We start from the raw sequence: 23,049 nt of genomic DNA, 5'->3' as shown, positions 1-23,049 counted from the left end.
CAAGCCCTCAAAACAACTGCATCTCACACCAGGCTGGGGTTTTTCCTCAGGGCACCTCGAGGGATTTGTTATCCAACGTCAGAGTTCCAGCAGCAGCTCCTTGGCATGCCAGTGCCACCATGCAGGCGTGGAAGTGTGGGAAGAGCAAACCTGAGGGTTCTGGTAGCTGCTTTGTTTCAGGTAAAACGAGCTTTCCTCAGAATTTGGCAATGGAAGCCTTTTTAGAAATGAGGCAGAGCAGTAGCTATTTTTCCCTGGGGCAGGAAGAAAGAGCTGTGCTTCCTGACAGGAGTAAAATGCTTCACAGAGCTTAGGGATGAAGGCAGTGGGAGCTGCATGTTCAGGAGCCAGGCTGAAGCAAGAGAATGCACCTTTCCTCTGCCAACCCTCATTCCTCACCAAGGGGAATGTTCAGACCTCAAAAACCAGAGCAGAAATCCACTGGTGTCACACAAATTCTCTCTTTCATTTTTCAGGAATTCCAGCACGCCAATTCCCCAAAGCTGAGCAGTGCTGGGGAGTGAGGGTGAGCTCCAAGGTCCCTGTGATGTCTGCTGACACTTCTGAGGGGTGATCAGGCACATCTGGATCCACAACATCCCAAATCCAGGGTGATCAGCCACACCTGGACCCACACATCCCAAATCCAGGGGGATCAGGCACATCTGGACCCACAACATCCCAAACTGAGGGGTGATCAGCCACATCTGAACTCACAACATCCCAAATCGAGGGTGATCAGCCACATCTGGATCCACAACATCCCAAACTGAAGGGTGATCAGGCACATCTGGATCCACAATATCCCAAACTGAGGGGTGATCAGCCACATCTGGACTCACAACATCCCAAATCCAGAGGCATGTGCCAGACCTTGCCTTTAGGAGTGCTCCCTGCCATGGTTTGGAGGTGCAAATGGGGATCACTTGTTCCTTTAGTAATGGGAAAATGCTTCTGGCAGCAACAGGCAGGATCCCCCAGTGACCTCTAGTGACACAGGACACGTCCCACCCTCACTCACAGCCTCTGGCTTTGGTATTCTCCCCAACAAACCCTTTCTGATGAGCACTGAGGCTGTATTTTGTTCATGTTTAACATTAAGAAATTGTAAATTGTCTATCTACACTCCATTAAATTCTGTCTTTGAAACCACCCTACAAACCGGATTGGATCTTTTGTCAGACCTGCAAAAATGTGAAAAGGAATGGTTTGGCTTGAAGGGACCTCAAAACTCACCTTGTGTCACCCCCTGCCATGGGCAGGGACACTTTCTCCTGTCCCGGGGTGCTCCAAGCCCAATGTCCAACCTGGCCTGGGACACTTCCAGGGATCCAGCACCTCCCCACCCTCACAGGGGAGAATTCCTTCCCAATATCCCATCTAACCCTGCCCTCTGGCAGTGGGGAGCCATTCCCCCTTGTCTCTTCTGATTGTCTGGAGCAGAAAAATGTAGAAAAAAAAATGAATTATCTAAATAAGTTCTATTTCTACTTAATATTGTTAAATTTATGTTCCTGCTAAAATGTTTCCACCGTTATGAATTCCACTGAAAAATGATTACAGGATTATTTTTTCCCAATTAATCAAAATGGAAAAGCTCAGTGAAATCAATACACAAGACATCAGACTGTGATGAATAGAATATTCGAAACTGGATTTATTGTTCCCGGACATTAATGTCATACATAAACACAATAAAAGAGGGGATATAGTAACAAGCAACCCAGTAACAGAAAAAAAGCAAGTCTCTGAAATTTTTGTTCTGTACTTACACATGAAAATGTCCCCAAAAAGTTAAGTAGTTGTCAGTCAACATAGCAAGGATTTCAGATATTAAAAAAAATAACCCCAAAAACTTGTCAATGAGTTTGTCATAACCAAAATGTTCAATTTGGGTTTTTTTTGTTTTAAATTTATTTTTAGGCTAAAAAAGAATAACCATTACCTCATGCAGTACACAAAGGCTTTAAAATAAATCCATTAATGCAAATGAAAGCCTGACTCCTGAGGCTATTTTTTAAATTAAAAAAAGAGAAAAACACCAAAAAAAACCTCTAAGAGTTTCAGAAAATTAATTCCAACTAGTTTTCTTAGCATTGAAGAAACAACCTATAACCTCCTTGCACTCCAGAAATTTATTGTCACCTCTTTCCTTACACATGTGCTTGTAGTAGATCTTAAAGTATAAAGTAGTTTTCTTTAGTAGAAACTCTTAGCAGAGTTTCAAATGAAATTAAGTGCAAAAATGTTTTCTTAGTGTTTTCCAATGATTGAGGTAAGTAGTTTTGGGGGATGGAAAGACAAAAGAATGAGGGTAGCAGGATATCACCTGGAAAAAAAGACAAAAGAATGAGGGTAGCAGGATAACACCTGGAAAAAAAGACAAAAGAATGAGGGTAGCAGGATATCACCTGCACATACACCAGATGGAAGAAATCTGAAATACATGGAGAGGGAGATGGGAGAGGAGGACTGAGGAGAAAATAACAGCAATGATCAACAGCTGAACTTTAAAGCAAAGCCCTTGAAATGCACTCAGCAGATGAGCAGCCACTGAATAAAGGGTGTTTATGGCAGGGCTGGGAGCTGGGCTCTGGGGGAGCTGGGATTGTGACAATAGTCCCGGTTCCAGCTGACTGCCTGACAATGCTGGGAATGCCAGCGCTGCTCCAGCAGCTGCACCACGTCCTGGCCAAGCCACACAGACACCAAAGATCATCACACCAGGAGCTCCTGATGCCAACAGCGGGGTCACGAGCACAGAGCTGCAGCTTCTACAGTCAACAACGTAATATATGGCAAACGAGAGACCGAGTTAGCAAAATGTGGTATAAAAAAGTAGAAAAGTTGTTTTTAAAAACCTCCTTAAAACGTCAATATAATACGATGTATGTGGAAATGCCATGAACCACAGAAGGAGAAGCCTAAGCCTTAACATTCAGGAGAGCAGCAGAACCTCTCTGGCCACATCACCCTTCGTATCGCAAGATGGGAAGTTTTTGGTTTTGTTGTTTTTACCTTAAACATGAGTTTAATCCAAAAACCACGTTCAAGTGTACATTTTCTGAGGCTTCAGAAGATGCCCTCCCCACCCTGTTTAAAAAGAAAAAGAATAAAGGTTAGATAGAAATGTCTAAATACAAGGAGCCCACCACCCAAGGGTGGCTATCCAGGAGTGGTCATCTCCCTCGATCTTGATGTTTTTTTGTTTTTATCTTTTTCTTTTTGTCCTCTGTTTTGGGTTTCAGGGCGCAGACGCATGCGGACACTCCGGCGATCGCTTTGGGCAAGTCCGTCCCTTTGCACCACTTATTTTTCTCCTTATCATACACCTGGACTGTCTTGGAGAAGACGGCCTCCTCCCAGCTGTACCCTCCAAGGATGTAAATCTTGCCTTCCCAAACCGCCACCCCCGATTCACTGTTGGCTTGCAGCAGAGGGGCCACCCTGGTCCACTGGTTGCACTGGGGGCTGTAGGACTCCACGCTGAGGATGTCGAAGCGAGCCATGGTCTCGATGTTGTCGTCGCTGCCGCCGATGGAGTAGATGTTGTCCTGCAGGGTGCACATGCTGTGCCAGCCCCTGGCAGTGATCATGGGCCTCTTCTCCTCCCACACGTCCGTGCGGTAGTCGTAGCACAGCAGGTTCTTTCTGTAGGGCCCGATCTGGTAATCGTGGCCTCCCGAGATGTACACGAACTCCTTGTACACGGTGCCGGCGTGGCCGTAGGTGAACCTGGGGCACAAACAGGAGCGGTCCGTAAGGGTTTTATCAACACACACCAGCATGCAGAGGGGCTGTGCTAAAGAAGCAAATAAACAGTAACTAAAGGCAGAAGAATCCCTGATCTGGCGGTTAGCTGCCGGATTTCTTCCGGCTGATTTATGGCCTGGAAAGGCTCGGGGATGGCCTTGGACAGCCCGCGCTTCAAAGGACGAGAAGAGGCTTCAGGTTTTTTCTCGATCTTCAGTATTTATTAGTTGTTTATCTAAAAGATTTTCTCTCGGCCCGACAGAGGTCTGCACAGCAGCCATGAGCACACTGAGAGCCCCCGGGGTGGTCACCTATCTTTATACTCAAAGTTACGTGTACAATATTTACCTTTTTCTTCCAATACCTGTCACCCTTATTGATCAGTGCACTTCTAGTAATAACCAATCCCAAAGTGCCAACATCACCACAAAGATGGAGGCGAAGAAGAAGAAGAAGAAGGACAGGACACGCCCCAATTCCTCCATCTTACTTCTCTAAACCCCCCTGTACAGAAATCCTAAACCCTGTGTTTCACACTCTAATTAACTTATCCCTTCACCATTCACCCAGTGAAATCCTCCTATCCTCATACAGGTGTCATCTCCCGTGCAGGATCAAAGTCCAGCCACCAGACACTTCTGGCAACATCCCAGGACTCCCGAGCCCCCCAAGGGTGGTCTCGGTCTCTCTGCACATCAGTCCTGAGGTGCTGAGATCCCACAGTTACCCAGTAACTCCTCTCATTCCCAGGGCCTCACCCTGCACTGCAGAGTGCACAGCCTGACAACCACTTTTAAATCACCCTTTCCATAGCTGGTCACTACAGAGCACTAAGGCATGACAATCACTTCTTAATGCATCCTCTAGAGTGTGTCACACAACAGAAATAGCCCATCCTGCTCTGCTGGCATGACCTTCACTCCTGTATTTCTGCTCCAGTGCTTGGCTTGCATCAGCCTGAGAGGGCCAGAGAGGGAAAAAAATCCTCATCTCAGAAAGGAAAGGGTTTCTGTGACAGAAAGAGGAAATAATCATGACACCTCTCAGACTTAGCAGTAGGGATAAACCAAGAGAAACCAAGAGGAAAACTGCTGCTGCCTTGCCCTTGCACAGCTTCAGGATCACTGGATACATTTCTTACCCACGGGTGCTCTCTGCCTGGTTCACCTGAAGTCCCAACACAGGCAGTGTCCTTTCCATGAGCCATCTGTCTGCTCTGCCACCACTGCCCTACAGCTGGGAACTTCCTTGGTCACCCCAGGACAAGGCAGCAGCCCCCAGCCCATCACAGATCATGAGAGAAAATGAGATGGTAGAAGCAGCACAATGCATGCTGCATCCACAGGGCAGAGAGGAGCCCTCTTTGATCATCTATAATAAAACTGCTACAAACCTAAATCTCCAGGCTGTTCTTAACTTCATGCTAGGCTTTTCTTGACCAAAACCCTTTGAGTTCTCAAAAGTGCACAGCCAAGGTGATGAACAGCATCAGCTGCTTTGAACACATCGTTTCTACATGTCCTTTTTCCCCTCTTTTGGGGGAGTTGGGGTGTCAAAAGATGCAGCACCAGGCACAGCAAATTGGCTCTCACAAGGACTCTGAGGGATTCAATCCCCACAGGGCACAGAGCAATGTTCTCATCAGGCTGCACTCACCAGCCTCCACCACCACCCTTTGTAGTCAGGCCCTGCAGACCACGCAGCCTCCACGGCAGACAGAGCTCTGTTAGCATTGCTGCAGCCTTTGAACTGTGCCTGAACACGCTGGAGCTCCGTGTGGAGAGAACCTTGAGCTGTTTTTATTTCACAGGCTAATGGTTTCTCTGAGCCACACAAATGCTATCGGAACATCTTCCACGCACCTGAGTGCCAGCACTTGTGTGCCAAGGGAGAAGATGGCCTAGGAAAGAAACCCCACATTTACCCTGAAAGCACAAGGCTTCTGAGATGAGTTACAAGGTGGTTATTATCCTAGATGCCTACCAAAACCTCTGATCCCTGTCTGAATCAGATATTTTAATAGGTTCCTGCTACAAGAAGCAGAAAAACCCCTGACACGCTTGGGCTGACAGTGCTGAGCGACCAGGACAGTCTGTTCAGCCACAGGGGCTGGAGATCTTGCAGAGGTGACTTCACTGCTGTTCTCCTCCTTGGCCTCCCAGGGAAAAGATAGGGAGAAAAAAGGAGAGAGCTTTGGTGCAGTTATGGACTTTATCCAAAAAGGCAACTCAGAATTTCCACAGCTCTCAGTGTGCCTCATGATGGAAGCAGTTAATTCAAGCTCAGTGCTTCTGGTGGACACGATGTACCCTGAGCACATGGACCCCTGGCTTTCACCCTGACAGAAACACCAGGCAGGTGAAGTGCCCAGAGATGCTGCTCCTTGGCTGAGGTCTCTCCCAGACAAAACAGGGGCTGTCCCTCTCCAGTGGCTCCTGGGCTGCTTGTCAGAGCCTGTGTTTCTCTACATCCACAGGAATGGGTTAAAAATGCTCACTCTGGGGATGGGGTGAACAGCTTGAGCTCAGTTCATTTCAAACTGCAGCAGGCTTTAAACCCACATGAAGCCAAGCTGCCTGGAGGCTGTGCTGTACCAGGGAGTTTGGAGGAGTCAGGAGGGGGACAATGTGAGGACATGGAGGGCACCCCAGAGCCCTGCACTGCTGATGGCAATCACACTGCATTCACCATTCAGGGGAAAAATGACCCTAAGTTAATGAAAACCTGCTTGGCTTTTGGAGAAGTGGGTTAAATATTCTCCTGCTCTGGAGCTCTGTGCAGGTAAGCAAGCTATAGCCATTGTGTCTCAAGCACAGGCATGCAGCCCAGCACAGGCAGCTGCAGAAAAAAACACTGATTTCTTGTTATTTTGTCTCAGTCAATATCTGTGTCTAGGAAACAGCAACAGCCAGAGAGTGCTTTGACAGAAACCATCAGATGTGAAGCACCAAATCGACCATCAATTTGTTATTGTCCAGTACAGGACAATTACCCACTGAAAAGCACCAGAGGTGTTTCACTTTGAAACTTTCACTTCTGAAAGCTCATCCAAAATAGCATCACTTTCCTAGGAGCTGCATGAAATAGATGCATAAATTGAAACCAATCAATACAAATCTTTTCTACAAGGCCTGTGATTGAGAGAGGGGCATTTCTAAATGGGCAACAGAACAGGCACATCAATAGAGTGGGTCTAGACATCCTCCAACAGAGAGCATTGAGCATTTTGGCAGTGTTGTCTGCAGGAGTGGCCAGAAAAAAAGCAGAGGCATTAAAGAAAAGAGATTTGATTTTAACATCTGCTGGAGCCTGGCACCAATTCTGAATGCCTTAACCCAGATACGGTGCTGAAAAATTAGTTCCTGACCCATTAACACAATTCAAATGCCAGAAAACCTACCCTTTACTGCCCAAGACAGAAGAGCACATAACTCAGTAGAGCTTTGGGAATCCCCTACTCCAACCCAAGTCCAGGTGAGCTGTGCTTGCTCTGAATCTTGGTGTCCACCTGTCGTAGCCCTGAGAGATCATTCATGACCCAACTGGCAGAGCAGATACCATCACTGCCCAACCTGTTCCAGCACAGCTCCTCACACAGCAGCTTTCAGTTCTTCTGCCAAACTTTAACCTAGGGCCACTCCACTAATTTCACTGCTGGCTGCAGCAGACCTTTCCAGGGTGTGCTCAGGATGAGAACACTCTGCCCCACCTGCAGCTCCTCAGCCACCGCTGCTTCCTGCCGGGCCAGAAACTCTGACAGAAACTGCTCCCAGCTTCTGGGAAAAGGGGAAAAATATAAAACCTCTCTGGAGAAAGGGAAAGGCATCCCACAAGCAGGGACCCTAATTGTTACTGTTAGGCTGGACGTGACATACACACACGATCAGGGTTGAAGAAGAAAAAGTTTTTTATTCTGCGTGTTCTCCAGCTTATATACTCCTAACAAAGTGTGATCTTAAGTCATTAACTTCATCCCAATAACTTATTATATTCATTGGTGCAAAGCAATTAACATTTCTGTAAGACTTTTGCCAATTATATTATTGTAATAAGGCATGTATACACCTACTTATGCACACAGTCTAGCTTACAAAAATTCTCATGCGTCTTTTGTAATCTGTTTCTATGCTGACGGCCTTGTCTTCATTGCTACGAATACACTCGAAAATCATCAATTGTTGTTTCTTCTATTAACTCAGCTTTGCTTGCAGGCCAGCTGTCAAGCCCCACCACACTTCCCCCTTTTTGTATTTGAGAGACAAACACAGCTGAGAAGGATTTTTGTAGGGTTCGATGCAGAAATCCAAGCAGATAAGGGAGACACAGAGTAATAATTACAATCACTAACAAAATTAACAATTTAGTCTTCAACAAGGTTTTAAGCTGTTCAATGATGCTTCAGCTCTTGAAACAAACTATTCAGCTATCTCTGTCATCCAAGTGTCATCATCACTGCCCCACCTCCTGCTCTGCCAACTCCTCAGCACCACTGCTCCCTGCCAGGCTAGAAACTCTGACAGAAACTGCCCCCAGTTTCTGGGAAAAGGGGCAAAAAATATAGAACCTCTCTGAAGAAAGGGAAAGGTATCCCACAGGCAAGGACCTCAATGAGCATCAGGCAAATTGAATTCCCTTGGAGCAGGCTTGGAGCAGGTCCACCCTTTAGACAACTTGGCTGAAGTTTTCCCTGCAAAGCATCTCCCCAAGAGGCTGCTTGCTTCTCCAGCAAGACAGCCCAAGTTCAGTCAAAACAGCTCAGCTCCTTCCAAGAGAGTGCTGAGGGAAAACAACATGTTGTTTTGGCCATATAGGGTGGGAAGGAGAGGGGGGTGAGAGGAGATAAAGAATTAAAGCTCTTCCTTAGAGGAGCAAGACTGTGAACAGCAGCACGGACACGGGGTTGATGATTTTCACAATTGATGATTTTCAAGTGTATCCATAGCAAAGAAGACAAGGCCATCAGCATAGAAACAGATTAGAAAACATACAGGAACATTTTTGTAAGCTAGACTGCGTGCATAAGTAGATGTGTATACGTGCCTTATTAAATTTCTGTAAATCTTTTACCAATTATATTGATGCTAATTGCTTTGCACCAATGAATATAATAAGTTTTTGTGATGTAGTTAATGACTTAAGACCATGCTTTTTTAAGAGTATATAAGCAGGAGAACACAAAGAATAAAAAACTTTTTTCTTCTTAGACCCTGATCACATGTGTGTGTGTCAATCTGACCTAACAGTAACAACGTGGCAAGCTCTGACCCTTGGGAAGCAACAAAACAAACCCATTTTCTGGATGTTCAGCATAGAAGCTTTAACAAACAACCTCTGAGAGTCCCACCCCACAGAGCTCGAGTGGAACAACAGGAGCCCACACCCCAGGATGAGCTCAGCACGAGCCTGTCGCTCCAGGGAACAGAATCCAGGCAGTTGCTGGCTTGGGGCAGTCAGGAATGGCACCAAAAATCTTCTGCTGGTGGTCATGCTCCCAGGAGGACCAAAACACCTGCACGTGTTCTCTTCAGAGGGAAGAAAACAGAAAAATATAAGAAAAGAACAGGTTTGGTTGGGATATATTGCCTGATCAGGCAGTCAGGAAGCAGAGGGCTGGAGCTTCTGTTTCCTCTACGTGAGAAGTCTTGCTGCTGGAAGAGGGCTGGGGGAGATGTTGAGTGAAACAGGAACTTAAATCTGTTTGGGGAACACAGAGATCAGATGAGGAGTGCATTGAAGGGAAGAGTGGAGCAGGCAGCAGGAACTGTAGCTGGAATGCTTTCAGTCTTGAATGGATCACAGAATGCTCTCTCTTCCTTCCTCCCCTGCCAGTAAATCACACACTCACAGGGATGGGGCAGCCACAGCTTCTCTGGGCAAACAGAGGAGGATCTCACCATCTCACACCTAAGAAAATTTTTCTAATATCTGATCTAAGCCTGCCCTCTGCCCATGGGAAGCCATTCCCCCTTGTCCTGCCCCTCCAGGCCCTTGTGAATCTCTCTCCATCGTTCCTGTGGGCTCCTTCAGGCACTGGAGTGCCACAGTTAGGTCACCCTGAAGCTTCTCTTCTCCAGACTGAACAATCCCAATTCTCTCAGCCTTCCCTCTTAGGAGAGCTGTTCCATCCCTCTGATCACCCTGGTGCCTCCTCTGGACTTGCTCCACCTCAAGTACCTCAAGGAGGGGCTGCCCAGAGCCTTTTCAGCAGCCCCAAATCTGCCAGGGCACCCAGCTCCAGCAGTGGATGTGTGTCAGAAAGGTTCCTCTAGCTCACCTCTGAGTCTGGCCTTTTGCAACCTGCATAAAGTTCTTTTTGCCTTATTCCTTCTGTGCAGAAACAATTCAAACTCAAACAATTCACTGCCCAGCACTAAATGGAAAAACAGGGCTGAAAAGACAAAAAAATCCAAAGGGCCCAAGAGTCCACTAAGATCTAAATAAAGACACTTAAATGTGCAAAACTGCAGCTGGATGGAAAAATGGGGAGCTGTCACCACACAGCTGAGCTGACACAAGGACAGAGCAACAGGGACAGAAGATGCAGAATCATTTATTTGGGTGCAGGAATAATTCATCCTAAAAGGGGTCTGTTCCCTAAAGGGGGGGACTTTTGCCTGTCCAAGCAGACCAGCCAGGCAATCTAATAAAAAATTAACACCCACAAGTCAAAGTTCACCTTAAATGCTGCAGCTGCAGAATTCCCAAAGCCAGCACACAGGCAGCAGTTGGAATATGCAGACAAACTGCTGCTTTTTAAAGAGTCTGGGTGGATTAAGCCAACTGTGTGAACTTCCCCAGGATCATTTATGAGTAAAAATATCCACACAGGACACACCTCACAGGTGACCCCAGTTAAGAGAAGGATTTAAGACCTGAAGATACTCTCCTACACAGCTTCCCAGGCAGGGCTGTGGTGTTTAGCCCCAGCTGCTGGATCTGCCCAAGTGAGCAGAAATAAAAAGCATCCTGCTTGTGAAGAGCACTCGAGCCCAGCTGCTAGCCTGGATCAGCCTTGCATTGCAGCACCTGCCCAAAATAGAAATGGGCAACAGGGTTCTGTGCCTTCACTGGCTGCCTCTGGCTCTGCAGCTCTGCAGCTCAGGGAGCAGGGAAAATCCCTGAACTCTCACACTAACTGCAGGAACCTGCTCCGTGACGGCACCAGGGAAGCCAGCACTGCTGCTGAGCTCTCAGGCATGATGGAAACAGCATCCACACAGCCTGTGATCCCCTCAAATGTGAAACATCACCAAATGTGATCACAGCAAATGAAATGCTGTCCTGCTGTCCTTCCAAAGTCACTGCTCTGACATTGATTCAAGACACAGCAATGTTCTGTCTGCTACAACAAGAGCTGCAGGGCTTAAACCTCTCACAAGAGAACAGCCATGTTTTAACTCAGATATAGAGAGAGAGAGCTCACATTTGCCAGGGTTCTGTAATTCCAACACAGATAAATGTGTTTAGCTGTGACAGCCAGCCTGAGCAGCCCAACATAAACACCCTACAAGGAAAATCATCACACCAAGGTGACAAAGTAAGGCCAAAAAAAGACAAATCCCTTTGACCAAGACGTGAAAAGTGTTTCTGAAAATATTCAACTCCAAGAGGCCTCAGGAAAAGCTTTGTAAGAATTGTAGAATGAAATCAGAGCTCTCCCTCCCATCCTCCAGATGCACCTTGGGATGAAAATTCAAACCCTGCTGACACAGGGCACTGCCTGCTCAGCTCCAGCTGCTGCCGTGGTGGGCATGGCTGATGCCACGTTGGTTTTAAATCCCTTCCCTCCCTCCCAGGGCTCCTTTCATCAGCTAAAGCCACACAAGCTCCCTTTGCTGCCCCCCTTCAAACACCGGGGAGCCTCCAGACAGCTCAGTTACCTGGGCAGTCCTGCTATGTAGGTCCAGGAGTCCTTCTGAGGGCTGTAGGTCTCCACTGAGGACAGGGCCCCGTTTTCATTCCTGCCACCAACAGCCACCAGCATGTCAGTGATGGCTCCCAGGTAGAAATCCACTCGTCGCTGTCTCATGGAGGCAACCTGGCAAAGAAAAGCGAGCTGCTGGCATCTTCCAGGGTTGGGCAAGCAAGGGGTTTAAGGACTGTTAACATCTGAGAGTGGGGAAGTTGCTCCTTCCCTTTTATTTGGTAAGGAGAGATTCTGGTTTTGACTATTATATTCATAAAGCACTTCTGTTTTTCTGCAGTAGCATCCGTTTCAAACAAGGGGAGAACAGGAGACATCTAAGAGACAGGTTACTCTATAAATATTTGTGTTTATAGGAACTCCTTCCCAAACTCTGCAAGAAGTAGGTACTGGAATCACTGAAAACCACAAGTGAGCCATCCAGGATGGCTGATCCATAGAGGAATCATGACTGGTTCATATGGAAACCATGACTGCTCCATGCAGGAACCATGACTGCTCCATATGGGAACAAGGAGAGGCTGACACAGTAACCCACACACATGAAGGGTTTTGTGGCAGCACTGGGAGCAAAGAGCTCGTTCTAAGGGACGTTTACCACAGAGACACTTGACAATTGTCAGAGACATTTCCTTTCTACATCACACCCATTTCTGATTTATATGTACTACTGCTTGAGGAAGATGAGCCAAGCAATCACCTCTAAGTCCATTCCAGAATTATTCCCAGAAGTAATCTAAAGAATTGTGGGCAGATGCTGAATTTCTCAGATGAGATGCCCAAATCCCAAATAAAGCTGAATATCTGAATATTGCTCTTTGTGTAATTTAGGCATTCCCACAAAGGACTCAAACAGCTGCTTCAACATAACTAACTTGACTTTTCATTTGCAAGTGCTGCCATGTTGACTATTCCCACAAGCCCTGCCCTTCCACCAGCAAAGGAGAGAACACTCTAAACACCAAGAGAAATAATCCAGCTCAAGAATCACCTTTATCCACTGGTTACAGCGGGGGTCATACCTGTATAGGAGATTTGACACTGCATCCCCTCCATTGTCCTGCATCCCCCCCAAACACCAAATGAAGATATCTGAATATTGAATATCAGATAGCTGAATATCTGAATATTGCTCTTTTTGTAATTTAAACATTCCCACAAAATAGTCAAGCAGCTGCTTCAGCTTAACTAACTTGACTTTTCATTTGCAAGTGGGAATAGCCACTTTTCATATGCCTCTGGAATAGCCATGTTGGCTATTCCAACAAGCCCTGCCCTTCCACCAGCAAAGGAGAGAACACTCTAAACACCAAGAGAAATAATCCAGCTCAAGAATCACCTTTATCCACTGGTTACAGCGGGGGTCATACCTGTATAGGAGATTTGACACTGCATCCCCTCCATCGTCCTGCATCCCCCCCCAAACACCAAATGAAGATATCTGAATATCTGAATATTGAATATCTGAGCGTTGAATATCTGATATTTAATATCAGATATCTGAATATGTGAATATTGCTCTTTGTGTCATTTAAGCATTCCCACAAAGGACTCAAGCAGCTGCTTCAACGCAACTAACTTGACTTCTCATTTGCAAGCGCTGCCACGTTGGCTATTCCAACAAGCCCTGCCCTTCCACCAGTAAAACACACTGAACATCAAGGACTTTGAACAGAGAAATAATCCAGCTCAGGCCTCACCTTTATCCACTGGTTACAGCGGGGGTCATACCTATATAGGAGGTTTGAGGCCGCATCCCCTCCGTTGTCCCGGGAGAAGCTGCCCCCGGCTATGAAGATGAATCCTCCCAGGACGGCCACGCAGTGGTGACTCCTGCGGGCGGGCAGGGGCGTCTCCGCCACCCACTGTCCCTTCCTGGTGTCCAGGAAGCAGGTGTCGTCGCAGAGCTCCAGGCAGCGCTCCGACACCTCCCCTCCCACGAAGAGCAGGCGCTCCTCGCAGGTGCGCAGCGCCGTGCGCTTGCTCTGCAGCACGGGCTGCGCCGCCACGCTGTTGTGGTAGCTGACGGCCTCCTCGATGAAGCCCTCGCAGTTGGCTTCCTTGGGCAGCAGCGAGCACACGGCGGGCTTCACCCGGTGCAGCAGGTCGCTCTTGGGGATCAGCGGGAAGTGGATGTTGTCCAGCACTTGGTAAGCCTCGTTCTCCCGCTCCGGGTACTGCGTGAGCCACTGCAGGGCCGCCTGCAGCAGGTCGTGCTCGCACTCCTGCTGCACGTCGCTGCTGTCCAGGTACTGGCACAGCTTCTGCAGGGAGATGTTCTGCAGGAAGTCCGGCGTGAAGGACAGGGTGCCGAAGTTCTGCAGGATGAAGGAGTCGATGTAGGAGTCGAGGCGTTTCAGGTTGTAGATGGAGGCCAGCTCCTGCAGGTACAGGTAGTTCTCCTCGCTGACTTCGTTCTCCAGGTACTCGCAGCAGAAGTCCACCACCTTCCAGATCTGCAGCAGGTGCGCCGTCTCCAGCACGTAGTCGATGTTGCCTCCGTCCAGGGACAGCTCGCTGCCGTACAGGAAATCCACCACGGCCTTGAGGCCGATGTAGGAGGCCCCAAAGAGCTCCACCTCCTTCTGGTGGGCCTCCCTCATGCCGATGGTGAACATGGAGTTGAAGTAGTCGCTGCACACAGCCAGGAGGTTCCTGTGGGCCGGGACTCTCTGCTCGTCCACCACCAGCACGATGTCGCAGAAGAGGCCTCGGTGCCTCTGCTCGTTCAGGCTCTGCAGAACCAGGCTGGAGTGGTCATCCCACCTGTACACCTGGGGAACGCAAACATCATCAGGCAGGTGGCACCTCCACCATGATCAACCCCAGAGTGGAACGTGTTTTCCCACTAAGTGCAGTCACACATGAGTCAGAGACAGCTTTTGTGTGTTGCACATTAACATTTGTAATAAATTCTGACGTGAAGTCGTTGGCAAGTGACACAGCACAAGCCTGAGCTCCTCACCTTCACTTTGAAAGGCCTATGGAGACTTTTACTGCTTCCTACTCCCCTTTCTTTGTAAAATTTACTCTTCCTTCCCCCACAGTGCTGCATTGAAACCTCCTCCCTGATGAGTTATACAGGCACAATTTTCTGAAACTCTTCCACTCATTGTCTCAGAGACATCTTGCTGACATTTCCTTTCTTCCTTGTCCCCCAAATGACTGCTTGCAGAGTTCTCCCAGCTAAGCTGCTCACAGAGCATTCAGAGTGGGAAGCAGTAACTCTGAATTTTCATTCAGCCCATGTATTGTTTGGGTTACTGCTTGCTTGACAGCTACCCCCTCTTAAATCTTCCCAGAACTCTGCATTTCTAAGCTGGTTAGGGTAAAATCCCTCTCTTTCTTCCCACATTATTCCAGGCACACACACTGCACTCAGAAGGAATAGCTGTTTATTTCTGTGCAAAGCCACACATGTGGAGAGCTGATTCCCACAAGGCTTCTCCTCGCTTCCAGAAGCCGAGGTAGGTTGTGTATAAATGAATAGGAGCAGAAATTTTTCTTTTAAAGGAAAGGGAAAATGCCCTCAGGACACATCCATTAAGTGCCCTTCTGGGATCCCTCTGCTCCTCACATTCTGACCACCAGCTCTGGATGTGTCACTGAGCTTTTGAAGCCACCAGCATTTGCTTTTTTCCTTACATATTCACATCACCAGCCTTAGGATGAACCAAGCTGGAAACATTTTGTTACCCCTCAAATGTACTTCAGTGTACCCCTCAATTACCTCAGAACATGAACTGAACTCTGCTGCTCAGCCCAGAATGCCAAGTGAAATTTTAGGACCACCCTCTGGAGGAATTAAATGTGTGATGGCACAGTCAGGTACCTTGTGAGGCCTCTTAATAAAAGCCAGGGTAAATGCAAATAGCAAATACTTTAATTACCAAATCCAAACCAGGCAGAGCCTGTAAGGACTTGTGTGAGCAGTGAGAAGGGGTGGAATGGAAGCACATCCCTGTGTCCTACAAGGGCAGCTCTGAGCACTCCTGGCTGTCCGAATCGTGCCCAGCCCTAAACCCCCCGGCTGCATTGCCAGGGTGACACCTGACAAGGTCCCACAGGTGACCTGAGCACAAACTTAAGGTGACCTGAGCCTCCCAGACACTCTCCCTTCCCTTCCCTTCCCTTCCCTTCCCTTCCCTTCCCTTCCCTTCCCTTCCCTTCCCTTCCCTTCCCTTCCCTTCCCTTCCCTTCCCTTCCCTTCCCTTCCCTTCCCTTCCCTTCCCTTCCCTTCCCTTCCCTTCCCTTCCCTTCCCTTCCCTTCCCTTCCCTTCCCTTCCCTTCCCTTCCCTTCCCCACCAAGCTGCTGTTTCTCCCGGCAATCCCAGTGCCCTGTGGCTCTCCTGGCTGCCCAGGCAGGGAGCACACAGCCACAGCAGGCTGGAAAAGCTTTGCTGGGTTGGTTAAACCACAGTGGGACCCTCTCAACCCACCTGTTTGATTCTTAAAGCCAAGAGGGCTTTTTGAGACCCAAATTAACAACTAAATGTGCTGCTCTTACTGTGACATCCCAGTAGATCCTCTTTATTTCCTTATGTTCTCTTTTAAACAATGGAGCCCAAGCTGCCAAAACTCCTGCTGTTGGAATGGCTCTGAACACTAAAGTGTGCAGAGTTAAACCAGTCTAAGGGAAGAGGCTTCAATAATTAAAAGGTTTCTGCATCAAAACTCTTTAATTTGCCTTATACTTGTGAACACACCTCTGAATTTAAAAAGGGATCTATGGCATAGACAACAAAGTGGCCTGCACTGAGGAACAGGAAAAAAAAAAAAAAGGTGTTCAAGGACTGTAAAGCTTTTTATCTGTGTTTTCCTGAGGTTGGGAAAAGCTGTTATTGTACAGGAGCCTAAGCAGAAACCAGGGGGTGGAGAGGAGGGGGAGAAGAATAAATATGGCAAAGGATAAACCACACTTCTGTAATCAGGGGTAGTTGATGGTGGCAGATGAACAGACAAGAAATAACAACTGGCAGCACCCTCTCCCAAATCTGACTGACAGGGGATGGGATTGAACCAAAAACCCTCGGATTGAACCAAACCCACCCTCCCTCTGATCCCTGGGAGCTGGCTGATCATTTCTCTCTAATATTCCCTAATTCCACCATCATGCATAACGAGATTACAGCAGAATATCAGATTTGCCAGAGATGCCTCTGTGCTGAGCTGGATGCTGAGGCAGCAGCGTTATCCTGGATCCTGCCCTCGGATCTGCCTGGCAGCTCCTGGAATCCCTGTGGCCATGTGGGACTGCTGCTGCTGCTCCAGGCACCAAAACCCATCCCACCCTGCACACAGGCACTCACAGCTCAGGATTTCAGCCACTTGCTGGGTTCATTTGTTTGGAGCAAGGAATGGAGCTGAGAGCTGCACATTTCAGAACCAAGACTAATTTCATAATGAACTTGAGCATCTTCCTCAAGCTATTTATATTCTGGAGAGCAGCCTTACATTATCCAGTGATTCTAAGTTTAACAGATAGTGACAGCTGCTGTCTAAGCAAGCAAATAAAACAATGCTGTCAAGTTAATTAATTTTTAATGTGATGAATTATCATTACATTCAGACTAAACCATTTAAGTGGCAGACAGGCTCAGGGAAAGATTATATTGGGAGGGATGCATTTAAAAATTAGTCCTATTTATCTTTCATCAATTGTGTTAGAGCAGAATTTCAGCTTCTCTTGGATTCAAAGATCTAATTTCTCTCAGACTGTTAATGCAGCTCTGCTGCTCATCAATGGTGCAAAAGAAAATGAGATCTGGCTCGTTCAGCTTTGGTAAGGAGGCACTGAAAAGTTTCTCTTTTCCAGCTTTTTTTCCTGGTATTACAAGGTACCTGCTCTGCATTTCCTGTAACTACAGCACAAAAGCAGCTTGCACTGGCACGAAACAAAGTGAACATAATAATTACAGCTGCTATTAACATTTTATAAGTCATCCTGATGACCTGCATAAAGAGCTGCCTGAGATGGATTTCCGCGAATTCACAAATAAAAACAATGTATTTGTGCAGACAGAGCTTTGATACAAAGAAAACGAACCCCACAAAGTTAAGAAAGCAGCTCAGGTTCTGTTCACTGGGCTAAGTACAGTTTGCAGGATCGAGGCTCCCATCTTGTACTGGACCTGAAGAGCAATCCCAGCTTTGCTTTTGTAACGAGCTTGGATTTTACGAGGTGGATCGGTTGAAAAAACAAACACACCGCATTTCATAACAGAATTTTTAGTATAGAGAAACTACCGTGCTGCACTGATGTGGGTTTCTGAGTTATGAGTCACGATGAGCAGATGCCCATTTGCTGCTGCTTTTCCTTTTTTCCCCCCTTTAATCGCTAGGCAGCAACTTCTACCAAAAATACTTGAGCAGGTAAGCCACCATTTCCATCCCTCTTTTTAAACCTCTGAATGCTCACATTCCCCCCAAAGGACACCTCGTCCCCCCAGCAGGATTTTTCCTTCCCGGAGCGACACGAACCGTACGAACCTTGGAGGATTCGCTGATCTTGTGCGGGCGGCAGATCCTGCTCTGCCGGGTTCCCTCCATGACCGCCCGATCCGCAGCGCTCCTGCAACAAAGGCACGGGCAGGGAGATGTTCAGCGGCTCGCCAGCCCCTCCTGGGCGCTCACCCGCATCTCCAGCCGAGCAGGGAACCTGCTGGAAACGCCCCGCTCGAAAAATATCAATTTTCCCTCCTCGCTGCTGTTGTCAAAGGTCCGTGGTGTCAACAAGTTGGGCTCAGCCCAGCCCAGCCCCGGGCGCAGCGCTGGGTGTGCGGGAGCGCTGCCCGGGGCCGGCCGGAGCGCCCCGGCCCCGCTACATCGGCCGGAGGGGCAAAATCCGGGTGGAAAACAGCCGGGAAAACAAAGCGGGGACAAATTCCTGCGGGCTGCAGCCGCCCCTCGCCCGCGGCCCGGGCAGGAAACGCCGGCGGGGCGGGAGCGGGCGGGGCGGCAGCGAGCGGGGCCGGGAACGGCGGGGGAGGCGCCGGCAGGGGCGGGGATACCCGCGGGAGAGACCGAGAGACGGGCAGGGATGCGCGGACACACCCGGGAGATCGGGGCTGCTCCCTGCTCGGGCACATCCCAGAGATCAAGGCTGTTCCTGCCCCGGGATGCTCGGACACACCCGGGAGATCGGGGCTGTTCCTGCTCCGAGATGCTCGGACACACCCAAGAGATTGAGGCTGCTCCGTTCCCCAGGATGCTCGGACACTCCCGGGAACTCCAGGCTGTTCACTGCCCTGGGATGCGCGGACACATCCCAGGAGATCAGGGCTGTTCCCTGCCCCGGGATGCTCTGACACATCTGGGAGATCGGGGCTGTTCCGTTCCTCGGGATGCTTGGACATATCCCGGGAGATCGGGGCTGTTCCGTTCCCTGGAATGTTCGGACACATCTGGGAGAACAGGGCTCTTCCCTGCTCCAGGATACACGGACACATCCCAGGAGATGGGAGCTGTTCCCTGTCCCGGTATGTACGGACACATCTGGAAGATCAGGGCTGTTCCCTGCCCTGGGATGCTCGGACACACCCAAGAGACTGAGGCTGCTCCGTTCCCCAGGATGCTCGGACACTCCCGGGAGCTCCAGGCTGTTCCCTGCCCTGGCATGCACAGAGAGCGCATCCCGGGAGATCAGGGCTGTTTCCTACCCTGGGTGCATGGTCATATCCCGGAGATCGGGGCTGTTCCCTGCCTCGGGATGCTCGGACACACCCGGAGCACTGGGGCTGTTCACACGGACACACCCGGGAGCTCGGGGCTGTTCCTGCCGGGTCAGGGCCTGAGGCAAGGCAGACATGGGTGGCCGTGCCAGGGGCACTGGCTGCAGGGAATTTGGGTTTTTTGTGTTTTGTTTGTACAGCGTTGATAAACTGTGCAGTGGCTGTGGGAGGCGCAGCCCGAAGCTCCATCACCATCTCCTGCTTACCCAGCATGACACTACCTGGCCTCAGAAATTCACCTCCCCAGCGGGGCTTTCCCTGCCTCTGTGGCACTTTCCCTCATTCATTACGGCCCAGGAGGCTCAAAATGAAGAAACTCCCCGTGGTGAGCAGCAGGCTGAAAATTCCCTGCCTCAAGGGGCAACTCAGAAGCAGACACTGCACAGAGCCACCGGCTCCAGTTTCAGGGCAGTGGTCCAAGGGGAAAAGTCCTTTGCTCACCCAGCACCCCGGGTACCCTCCAGAGATGATCACAGGGACAGCAGAAGGCTGTGTGTGTGCAGGCTCCATCTGCTCTCACCAAGGACAGCCCAGCCTGGAGACGTGTCCCAGGTGGTGACAGGGCTGTGTGCCAGCAGAGGGTGATGTGTGACACCAGGGGAGTGTGCCACGGCTGCACAGGGTGATGGGTGACACCAGGGGAGTGTGCCACGGCTGCACAGGGTGATGGGTGACACCAGGGGAGTGTGCCACGGCTGCACAGGGTGATGGGTGACACCAGGGGAGTGTGCCACGGCTGCCTGTGCCAGCACCTCCACCTGCCCCAGCCTCTGCCACCCTCCAGTGCAGGGGCAGCAGCACCCAGCCAGCCTCAAGGACACCGCAGGAACCAGAGGGGATGATGGGCCTGTACTCATTTATTGATTACTGAGGCTGGAGATTGAAGTGGTTTTTGCCAGCTTTGGTCTCTCCTCGTGTGACCATGAGGACCTGGGTAAAGACCCTCGGCTGTGTGAGTGAAATCCCACTCTGCTGCCAACCCCAATTCCAACTGTGACCTGAAAATTGACAACCCCAATATTGTGACTTGAAAACTGACAACCCCTATACATTGACCTGAAAATTGACAACCCCAATATTGTGACTTGAAAACTGACAACCTCAATACTAACTGTGACTTGAAAACTGACAACCCCAATGCTAACTGTGATCTGAAAATTGACAACCCCAATGCCAACTGTAACCTGAAAATTCAGGGCAGCCTCTTCCTGAAGGAGAGCATTGTTCTCTCCATTCCTTTCTCTGTTCCCTCCATTCCTTTCTCTGCTGCTGCACAGAAAAGTCAGGGATGGAGAAGCAGGACTGGGGACAGGCACATCGAAAGATTGGAGAAGAAGCAAAAAGTGGGGGAGATGGCAAAGAGACACAGGGACAAGGCACTTGCAGGGGTGTAATTTAAGATAACGATAATGATCATGGGGGCCCATGGCTGTGCAGAGCCATCCTGTTTGCTCAGCTCCCTCCAAATGTTCTGAGACCCTTCCCGAACCTCATGGTACATTCTAGACTGCTGAAGGTCACTCCAGACTCAACTCCATGCCTGCTGGAGATGTTTTTTTGAGGAGGTCCATAAGTCCTCCCTTTCTCTGGCGCTTCCTCTCCAAGGACTCCTGTGACATGGACAGGTATTTCTGAGGCATTTCTGGTATTTCTGCCAGGCCAGTGACATCTCCCTCACAGGATGAAAAGCCCCATGTTCTGGAGGTCTCAGAATTGCCATATAAAATTTAAATCAGAGCTCACCAAAGTCAAAAAAGTAGGCGATTTCCTCACTCCAGTTACAGCCTGATGAAACTGTGCACAATACTTATCCCTCCATGTATTAAAAAAAATCCATTAAAAAGTGAGGAAAGACAAGGAAAAGAAGCAAGAGAAGAAGTTTGGTCCCACAAGGGAGATGTGCATTTCTGATGTTAGATCTGGCTCTGAAAAGTGTGAGGCACGAAGTCCCTAATTAAGAGAATTAATTCTCCAGCCACTGGGTCACAGAGAGCTGCACAAGGATGAGATTCCCTCCTCCTAAGGGGATGACATTGGAGTCACCCACCTCTGCCCTAGGAGACATCAGGAGCTGAGGGTCAGGGATTGCAGGGACAAGGACAAGGACAAGGACAAGGACAAGCAGCAGTGTTACAGGTATAAACAGCAGCAAGTGCCAATGGATGATAAACACAGACTACAAAAATACATAAATGAGCAGATAATGCTCAGCATAAAGGCTTTAGAAAAAATGAAAGCGTTCCTAAAAGCAAAGAAAATCAATATAAATCCAGAAGTATTAATATGTGATTATATTTTCATCTAGAGCCTGCAGCCTGCAGATACCAAGTGTGATTCACTCAGTGTCCTCCACTTGTACTGAGTTCAGAAATATTTCCCTGTTCCCTATGACCTCATCGAGGCAGAGATGCACTGCAGCAGTGCCCCAAGCCTCACGTCATGCAGGGCCGGGGATGCAGCTGGAAGGAGCTGGGGCAGCCCTGGTGGCACTAAAGGGTCCCTGGCACTCAGGGCTTGCTCTGTCCCTCCCGTCTGACAGCACTCAGTGACAGGGTGGCAATGGGGCTCCTGCTGCTCAGCCTTCGCAGGCACAGCGCTGATGTGAGACAAGCAATGGTCATCCCCTGCAAACTTTAAAAGAAACAAAATGTGATATACCTTTTTGTGGAGGAATGCAGTTTTTTATTGAATGGAAAATCCAATCCTACGGGTTTTGGGTAGAAGCCCACTAAAATGCCGAAGGGCTGGTTAGTAAAACTCCAGTCCTTGGGCACGACATCACCCGGCGCTGTTAATTCCCGCGGGTTCTGCAAAGCAAGAATTCTGTCTGCAAATCCTGTCTCTGTCTCTGTTTCTGTGGGAATGCAGCTCGGCCTCACAGGCAGCCCCAGGCTCTCGCCCGCATCTCCCGGAGCGCGGGGACTCGCAGGGATGCGGGATCGCTCCTGGGCAGCGCCGGCAGCCCGGCAGGGGGAGATCGCTGCATTGCAACGGGGCGAGCCGCTCGCACAGGGACACGGACACACACACGGACAGACACACACACGGACACACGGACACACACACGGACACACACACCTGGCCGAGCAGCGGCTGTCATCACCCAAAATCACCCCGGAGCCGCCGTTCGAGGCCGGGGCCGCCCTGAGCGCTGGGGCCGGGATGCGGGGGATGCTCAGCCCCCGCTGCTCCGCACAGCCCTGAGCCCGAGCCCCATCCCCATCCCCGAGCCCCCATCCCCGCTCACCTGCTCCTCCTCTCCGCGCTACCTGCCGTGCTCCCGGCCCGCTCCCCGGCCCCTCCGCGCCGCCTCCGGCCGCTCCATCCCGGGCTCTGCCTCCTTCCTCCTCCCGGCCCTCAGCGGCCGCCGCAGCATCGGGGGGCTGCCAGCGCGGCGGCGCCGGGGAAAAGCATCCCCACAGCAGGGAAAAGCATCCCCGGGGCGGGTGGGTGCCGTGCCGGGCCGGGCCGAGCCCCGCGGCCCCCGCGCCCCCGCGCCCGGGCTATTGCATCACCGCGCTGCCCCCGGCGGGCCGGGAGGGGCCGGGCCAGGCCGCGCTGAGCCATTGGCGGCGGCGGCGGGGGCGGGACGGGCGCGCTGCGCGGGGCCACGCTCGGCTCGGCTCGGCTCGGCTCGGCTCG

The 23,049-nt window shown here is 50.0% G+C and overlaps 1 protein-coding gene across 2 annotated transcripts; it reads right to left on the bottom strand.

Moving 5' to 3' along the window:
• Window positions 1–1,637: 1,637 nt before the first annotated feature.
• Window positions 1,638–22,885, bottom strand: KLHL36 (kelch like family member 36). 2 transcript variants are annotated; one of them, XM_063168121.1, is made up of 5 exons: window positions 22,655–22,885; window positions 18,167–18,248; window positions 13,378–14,451; window positions 11,634–11,791; window positions 1,638–3,735 (listed from the first exon to the last, which is right to left on the bottom strand). In XM_063168121.1, the coding sequence occupies exons 2-5, from the start codon at window positions 18,224–18,226 to the stop codon at window positions 3,180–3,182; spliced, it is 1,848 nt and encodes a 615-aa protein (XP_063024191.1). In that variant the 5' UTR covers window positions 18,227–18,248; window positions 22,655–22,885; the 3' UTR covers window positions 1,638–3,179. The 2 variants fall into 2 exon arrangements, with proteins under 2 accessions (XP_063024191.1, XP_063024190.1); XM_063168120.1 differs by lacking the exon at window positions 22,655–22,885 and having other exon boundaries at window positions 18,167–18,476.
• Between the last annotated feature and the right edge of the window lie 164 nt (window positions 22,886–23,049).

This window comes from Melospiza melodia, chromosome 13 (assembly GCF_035770615.1).
Source record: "Melospiza melodia melodia isolate bMelMel2 chromosome 13, bMelMel2.pri, whole genome shotgun sequence".
Classification (NCBI taxonomy): domain Eukaryota; kingdom Metazoa; phylum Chordata; class Aves; order Passeriformes; family Passerellidae; genus Melospiza; species Melospiza melodia.
This window is presented reverse-complemented; position numbering and strand designations above follow the sequence as displayed.

Bases quoted from the DNA above. Each gene is read 5' to 3' on its own strand.
- KLHL36 (XM_063168121.1), bottom strand. From the start codon at position 18,226: ATGGAGGGAACCCGGCAGAGCAGGATCTGCCGCCCGCACAAGATCAGC. The intron at 11,792-13,377 runs GTGAGGCCTGAG...TTTCTTTGCCAG, and splicing joins GCTGTAACCAGTGGATAAAG to GTTGCCTCCATGAGACAGCG. The intron at 3,736-11,633 runs GTAACTGAGCTG...TTTGTGCCCCAG, and splicing joins TACATAGCAGGACTGCCCAG to GTTCACCTACGGCCACGCCG.